An 8,229-nucleotide genomic window follows, 5' to 3' on the forward strand; every position below is an offset into this window, starting at 1 on the left:
ATCATAGTGCAACAATAGGATGCTCGGACAGTAAAAAACAACCACCATTGTATTCATTCAGGGAAAACCAGAGAGCAGCTTTATTAAAACACTGCCAGCCCGAAGGGACAGCAACTGGATACACACATGTGAAGCACGAATCGGGCTCATACATATTTCTCCTGGCGCGTTCACTAAAAGGACGAGACGGGAGGTCACATTTTCAAGATGCACTGGCTGTTGTAAATAAATTAGACAGAGTTATCTTGCCGAGCACATGGAAACGTATTGTCATGGTTGCAGATATCAGGAACTCCAAGAGAGAAAGACAAACAAAAGCAACGTGATGCAGGTGAGTACCGTCATAAAGTCTGGTTTAGAGGCCGCGAGACACAACGCGAGTGTTGCTCACGAGATTGAAGTGCCGTTTGTTTGTTACGCAGGGCACCAAGGACAAGACAGATCCGGGCGATGAAGAGAGCAAGGGTGAGGAGATATATATATATATATATATATATATATATATATATATATATATATAGTCAACATTCACACAGTTACAGGGAGTTTAAATCATCCATCTTTAAATTTGCTTTTAGGAGCCAAAGAAGGGAGCCCACAGAAAAACATCAGCAGTGAAGATCACCCTTCAGGAGAACCACTCAGTGGCGAGGGATCCAAAAAGTCTCGGCTGTGTGTTCTCCTTTAAGGCAGTCACGTCCCGTGTGGATATACAATTAACTATCTTGCACACTCGACGTTCTCATGTGTTATTTAAGTGCCAAACCCTTGTGTCTCTTGTGTCCATGCTTAACAGTTCTGTGGGGTCAAACTTGACAAAAAAGAAAAACATTACAGTGAAAGAGGTTGTTTTTTTTTGAAGAACAAAAAAGAAAAAAGTACATCATGTCTATCAGTGTTAAATTCAATAACGGAAGATTGTTGTCTTTCAGGTGTCGTGGCTGCTCATCAGTGTTAATTGTGTTGCAATACAACACTGCAAGATCTAAAGACCTTAAAACCAATGTCTAAACGCTGAAGTCACAACTATCTCAGTGTCTGCATGAAATGATGTTCCGTTATAAAACAGCACAACTACAAAATACATCCAGGTTCTTTTCTGCATAATCACACAACGGCTACTAGAAGTTGTAAACAAAAATGAACTGCACATGAATGAAGTGGACTGAACGTGAGGCCTTCACGAATCCAGTTTTTCTGAGCGGCTCGTCCGCAATCACAGGTTTCAAATCGCAATAACGGCTACGGTTTCTTCAGCAGCATTAAAACCAAAAAGGAGCCTTCCCCCCCCCGTTTCACGCTCGGCTCCTCGTAAATATATTGCACTTTTCTGTTTCCTGTGAATCGCTGAGACTCGCCCCCTTCTTTTGGCTGTACGTGAGAATTCACAGCGTGTTTAAATGTCCACATGGCGGCATCAGGCCCCGGCTAATGAGAGCATCACCAGTGGGGAGCGAGAGAGGCCCGTTTCCAGTGTGCGTGTCCTCCACAGGGCGGGGATCCGTCTCAGTCACTGCCGCTGTCGTCTCCCACCACCATGCTGCTGTACTGCTTCTGCTGCTCCTCTTTAAACGACTCCTTCACCTTCGCTCTCTTCAGGCCTCCATCCCTGCAGAGGCAAGCGTGTGGGGCAAACTGAGAGCAGTGCTAACCGTTGAAGCATATCTGTTTGATGTCAATGAATATCACTATCAAGCTTAAAAAAAAAAAAAAGCCTGTGGATGTTATAGTTCTTTTGGAAACCTTTTCAAAAAGCCATTAGGTGCATTTTATAACTTAAGTAAAATATTTTTTACCCACCAGCTGTGATATAAACGGTACATTTGTGTGTTAAAACACCAATAGTCACAGATTAAAGGGATAGACCCCCCCCCAAAATCAAAAACGACATATTCTTCCTCTTAGGAAGTGCTACTTTAGCAATCTCAATCGTTTTGTTGAGAGTTGTTTTGGAAATATCGGCGTCTCTCCAATATAATGGGACTTTATGGGACTCGGCTTGTGGTGCGCCAAAAATAAATACATCTGAAAAACTCAACAGCAGTGTCTCCTTCCAGAAATCATGACCCAGAACTATTCCATAGCTCCGACACGAAACTGCTCACATCAATGTCTGTGGATCATGAATTATGTAGTATATTATAGTGGAGAGACGGCAGACGTCTCTACGGCCAATATAGCACGACAGGTAAGAAGAAAAATGTGTATATGTTTTATTTTGGGGGTGAACTGTCCCTTTAAGCCCCATCCTGGACTTAACACCATATACTCTAGAAAGAGAAGAAAAATGCTCCGTTTCTTACCACTGTAGATCCACCAGCCCTCCCTGGTGAGCGATGGCCGACTTCACCCTGTTGGCAAACTGGACAGCATCTTCCCCCTCCTGCCATTTTGGAATACAACAACAATCAGTCGACCCTGATATATGCGTCTGTGTGTGTACATATGTGGAGAGGTGGGTGACCAGGACTTTTTATGCATGTGCTTCGCCGCAGGGGTCGTACACACCTGTTGGTGCATGGCTGGCAGGTACCAGACGTTGCAGACCAGGGCCCAGCTGGTCATCATCCTCAGCAGGTAACTGACCATGCTATACTTGGAACTGTTCCAGAAAGCATCTCCGAACTTTGGGTCATACTGAGAAAAAAAGAAAAATAGAAGAAGAATAAAAAGAAGTGCAACGAGGAAGCGTGTTTTGAAACATGCGAGCCAGAAGGCCAGAGAGAACAACTGAAGGAGGGACGCAGACAGGACCGGAGTACCTTAATGGCCACCGGATATATCGTTGCTCCGATTTCAAAACTTCCCTTTTTGAACATCATGACGGACGTGTTGTTGACACAGGTTCCTGCAGACAGCAGACATCGGGGTTTAAACCCACATGAAAAAAGCTTCTTGTCTGTCACCGCTGAGTGGCAAAACACGAAAAGCCGCTGTGTATGAGGTAACTCATCCCTCGTGGTCACTCTTACCCTCTGGAAATATCAAGATGGGAAGCTTTGTCTTGTCGTTCACATGATCCTTCAACCTGGAAACGACACAGAGAGGGTAATGGAAACCGTTTTCCTGTACACTTCGAACAACAACATCAAACATATGCGCGGAGCGTCTAGGTGATATTGTGAGGCGCTGGAATCCAAACCACGTGAGTCACCGCTCTGTAGCAACTTTCCAAAACATATCCGTTCTTGTTTGGAAACTCTCATTCACGATTTTACATGCCAACCTGTGTCAGTGCCAGAGCAGCCACAGTGAGAGAAAACACAGAGAGAGAGAGAGAAAACACATGGCGAGAGAAAGAGAGAGAAAACACAGGGCGAGAGAGAGAGCGAAAACACAGGGCGAGAGAGAGAGGGTAGGTGAGAGAGAGAGAGGGCGAGAGAGAGCGAGAGCGATGTGCAAATACAAGCCTGAACAGAAGTGCTGGAGTTAGGGAGGGGGACAATCCAACCTTTTGGTCACTAGGTGGCGATCTTTCATCTCTGCTCTCTCGAACCAGACGTGAGGACACGACCTCACCATGGCCCTCTGGAGGACTCCCATCAAACCTCCGTGTATCTGCCCCACCTGATGGTCACATTTTGACAGTTATGGCTGCATGAAAAAGAAAGGACCCATCAATGTAGAAATGTTAAAAAAAAAAAAAAGGAGTTTTCGTACCATAGCGTAACAGCCATCGTTGCAGAGTATCACTATGTCAATGGGACTAGTGTGATTGGCGACACAGATGCCTCCCTTCTGGGGTTTGTTTTCCCTGTTGTGGGGAGGTGAAGACAGATGTCAGACGGCGTTCCCGGTCGGACTGTTCGGCGAAGACGAGGCGAGGAGGCTCACTTACCTGTTGTGATAGCGGATGGTGGCAGAGAGTCCTCTGGCACAGATCCTGTAGCACATCACGTGGACCCATTCACTGAGCCAGAACTTCATCCTGAACTCACACACAAAGAAGCACGGGTGAGGAGGGAACCACCTTCATAAGAATAAAAAAAATAAAAAATATGGAATATGACTTCTATTGGTGGGGTTCGGGTTTGTGGTCACCTCCAGTTTGGGAGGAATCCAACTGCAGATGTTCCTATGACCAACCAGGTGAGGCCAATGCAGACCAGAGTTATCCTGGAGAAAGTAAAACACATTTATTTATTATCACTTTTACAGCAGAAGGAAATATAATAAAAACTCATACACGTGAAAAAATACCAAATAGCCAGTCTATACGACTTTTTCTATTACTAATTTGGAAACTAAAACATTTTGACACTTTTTTTCCGACACTTTTAGATCAGTATTGTTGTGCGCCTAATTAACAATATATGCAAAACAATGAAAAAATAAGATTTATTTGGATATTTTCATCAAAATTCTATCATTACAATTTGGTTTCTAAAACAAAATATGATGTGTGCTTCCGTAAGCTACCAACCGATTTCAACCAATAATATCGTGACATCCATCAATTAATCTGCAACTTTTAGAGGGAAGGGAGGCGTGTGTGTGTGTGTGAGAGTGAGTGAGTGAGTGAGTGAGTGAGTGAGTGAGTGAGTGAGTGAGTGAGCGAGTGCGAGTGCGAGAGCGAGAGAGTAGCTCCTACATTCCGAACCCGTCTCAATTTCAGCTTATACATCGTGTTTACCAGAACAAATGGTTCTACAACTGCTTTGACTCAAACTTTGACATTGTTTCTGCCTGGAAGACAACACTGCATCACGACATCTTAACTTGGCAGTCTGTGCGTACCTGAGAGGGGCGAGGATGCAGTATCTCACGACGATGCCCAGGCTGTAGACCAGGGTCAGCCTCAGGCTGATGAACTGGAAGTCGTTGTTGGTGCGAGTCAGCAAGTTCCACAACACCAGCTCCTCTGAGCTGAACCGCTGCGTCACCTGGATTTAGAATAAAACTAAAATTAAAAAATCTGAACAGCTTAACAGGGCCACTAATTACCGTTTACATACAGTCAAAACTATACCTCATCCTCTACAATGCTCTCAATTCCTCTGCGGGTGAAATAGAAGCTGTCACTAAGTGTGAAATCACCACCCACTGGTTGTTTGAGGCGACTGCATCTGAGTTCCTCAAACTCTTTCTCCATGGAGCAATCTTCCCTCTGGATGAGACCTGACACACACACACACACACACACACTTCAAACTCAATCATCGGATAGGAATCATTATGTTAACAACAAGCCTGGAAGATAAGTCAGCCTCGCCCTATCTCTCAGGATTGTGACGATAGTGTAAGAGGACGTAACGGAAGAAAAATAATCAAAGTTCATCCAGGAACACGTTTCGTGGAAGGACATTGATATTTTCTACTTCTGCAAGAATTCTGTAAAGACACAAAGCTAAAATAAACGGTTGCAATAAATCAAAGCACGGAACTGTTCTGAGATAATGAAAGAAAAATACTCTGCTTCACATAAAGACGTACAACACGTATCGCTTGGCATAACAGAGCAGACTCAGATCCCCAATGAGATACCGCAACAGATCCCAAAACAGCTAAGAGTTGGACTCCGTATTATCTGATCACTCAGCAGGCAAAGTCCAAAACCTGGAGGGACTAACTGTGCATTCAATACTCCGCCTCATCTCTGTTAATGAAGCGCTTCCACTTCTTCCCGTCGTCGTCCACATTTAGAAATGGAACACGGACTGACTTTGAACTCTGCAGTGGGCACACGTTTGCTGACACAACGTCTGCCTTGAGTTACTGCTCTGCAGCTTAATGACTGATAAAAGAGTTGCGCAAGTAATTGCGTCTTGTGAGATAGGAAACAAGGTGAAGTTCTGCCTATCATAAAAGTTCTCAAGTTTATTTTTATATCATACCTTTCTTAAAATTGAAAAAAAAGTCACTATCAGCTTGTTTTAATACTAGTATCATCCTGTTGTGTCTATTTTTTTCCATTATTATTTTTGCTTCTTGTGTCGTCCATTTTTAAACACCTGTGCATTTTTTTATTTCTATAATCTATTGTATTTCTCGTGAAGCACTTTGAGCTGCATTTCATGATGAAAGGTGCTACACAAATAAAGCTTATTATCATTTCACATTTATTTACAGGGCTATCACCACTTAGGAAATGCATCTGTATGCAAATCTCCACAATACGATTGAAACATGCTTGCCCAGACTTGTAATAAAGTGTCTCATGGAATCCAGCATTGCAGAGCAACACCTGTGTCACCTTCTAAAACCCAATATTTCACAATAAAAGATGTGACAGCACAGGTAGCCCCTGATTTCCACACACCGTTAGATGAAGAGGCGTTGAGTGTTCGTTCCTCTGCGTAGACTTTCTGTATCTTCAGAGTGGCCCACTGTGGAGGAGGACAGAAACAATAATGGACTCATATCTCACGTGGGTGACAATCTGCAGGACTTGCAACATTTTACACCTGTGACGGGACACACAAAAAACGAGACGAACAAGCATAGGCTACCTCTAAGGTTTTCACCAGGATGGTCATGTAGCTCTCGGAGATGCCCAGCGAGAAGCCGAACATGGCCGGGACCATGATGAGGCCGACGATGAGGTAGAGCCAAACCTTCAGGGCCCAAAGGGCCAGTGTCCAGAACTCCTCCATCTCCACCTTGTCTATTCCCTGCAGAAGCGTTGGAAGGATCAGCCCAGTGGCTCAGGAGTAGAGCAGCCCTGCATGTGGAGGGGGAAAGTTGTTTGTTGTTTATATTTATATTTGCACTCTTGTCACCTAAATAATACAGATAGCAACATGTGGAAGTCAACCACCACAGTGAGGAGTGGAGCAGACAATTATAAATAAAACGCTGACACTCCAGTTTATGTAATCAGGAGTCACCCGGTCACAGTACACCGCACAGAAACGCACGCTCGCGCAGCAACACTACACGATCGGTATCACGTGTGTCCCTGCCAATATAAAAGAATACTTTGAATAACCGAACCGCGGCAGGACTCCTCTGTCACACGAGATCAGATCGTTTCTGTTAGCTTTAGCCGCACCAGCTCACCGTACCTGTCAGACTCAAATCCATGTCCTTCTTCCTGAGTATAACTCAGAGGACTTAACACAGAGAACAAACACGCCCATTTACTACTGGAACAAAGTTCACGGAGCAGCCCCCCCCACACTCCCTCCCGCGGACAGGAAGGGAAGCGCAGACACGTGACACTCTATGCCCGTTTTGGTGGGGAAATAACTTGTTTTCCTTTGCAGAATTTTTTATTTTTAGATCTTTATACCTTCTAAAATAAAGATTGTGATGACAAAATATAAGGAAATAAATACAAAATGTGAGCCAGTTGGTTCCATTCTTGACCTTGTGAATGGCAGAATGGCTCCACTTTAGTTTTTCTGGAGCTTTCCTTGAAATTTGCTCCGAGCAAACTCTACCCACTGATGAAGACCACAGAATATGGTTGAAAGGTCCAGAACATATGGGTCTTACAGTAATAGTGTTTATTTAATTTATTTAAAAAAATTATATGCATCCATATATATATACATATGTGTGCATATACATACAGATAAGTGATATAATGATCTGCGTTTTGTCTTGTCGTTTGAGAGCAGCGGTCACAAACCCAGCTGCTAAATATGCTGACCTGAAACTGATGCGTGCTGGGAAACAGTGATGCCACTGTAATGAGATGTCACAAACCTCATGTTACTATACATGACATGGTGAAACCCTTGATGAGGAATGAGGCCACGATCTCTCTTTCTCTCTCCCTCTCTCTCTCCCTCTCCCACCTAAGACTAACAAAAGGTCCTGATCATGTTCCAGGTTCAGACATTTCACAGTCTGTTGCACATTATTGTAAGAGGACTTCAGGGGGTCAGTCAGGGTAACAATAAGAAGGCAAATACTTGGATATTTGGCAAAGATGCATTTTTAAAAGAAACTGCCTGCCATAGTAACATGCAAGAGTATATGAAGATGCAGTTCATGTCTAAAATAAATATTTTTCATAAGACAGCTGCGATTAAGCATTATGTCTTCACCGCTTTGTTGTTAAATCAGGCTAATGGCCCAGGCCTGCAATTCTGCAGCAGACATTCGAGATGTGTAGTAAAACACCCGCCAGCAACACACAATGTGCCCTTTAATGTCAGGGCGTGTTAGCTCCAGCAAGGCAGAGCTTGTTGGTTCTAAAATAGCTGTGTTTTTTTTAAATCTTTAAACCTCAACACAAACAGCTTATACAACAGCATGCAACATGGCAACACTGCTGCTTGG

General features: G+C 43.8%; 1 protein-coding gene across 1 annotated transcript; it reads right to left on the bottom strand.

Annotated features, from left to right (window-relative positions):
* Positions 1–58: 58 nt before the first annotated feature.
* On the bottom strand, positions 59–7,071 carry agpat9l (1-acylglycerol-3-phosphate O-acyltransferase 9, like). Its single transcript, XM_079270994.1, has 14 exons — positions 7,005–7,071; positions 6,450–6,661; positions 6,260–6,326; positions 4,970–5,118; positions 4,738–4,883; positions 4,042–4,116; positions 3,839–3,928; positions 3,661–3,754; positions 3,452–3,567; positions 2,973–3,028; positions 2,763–2,848; positions 2,509–2,637; positions 2,304–2,383; positions 59–1,609 (listed from the first exon to the last, which is right to left on the bottom strand). The coding sequence occupies exons 2-14, from the start codon at positions 6,591–6,593 to the stop codon at positions 1,507–1,509; spliced, it is 1,335 nt and encodes a 444-aa protein (XP_079127120.1). The 5' UTR covers positions 6,594–6,661; positions 7,005–7,071; the 3' UTR covers positions 59–1,506.
* Between the last annotated feature and the right edge of the window lie 1,158 nt (positions 7,072–8,229).

The sequence above is a fragment of the Melanostigma gelatinosum genome, assembly GCF_949748355.1.
Source record: "Melanostigma gelatinosum genome assembly, chromosome: 6".
Lineage (NCBI taxonomy): Eukaryota > Metazoa > Chordata > Actinopteri > Perciformes > Zoarcidae > Melanostigma > Melanostigma gelatinosum.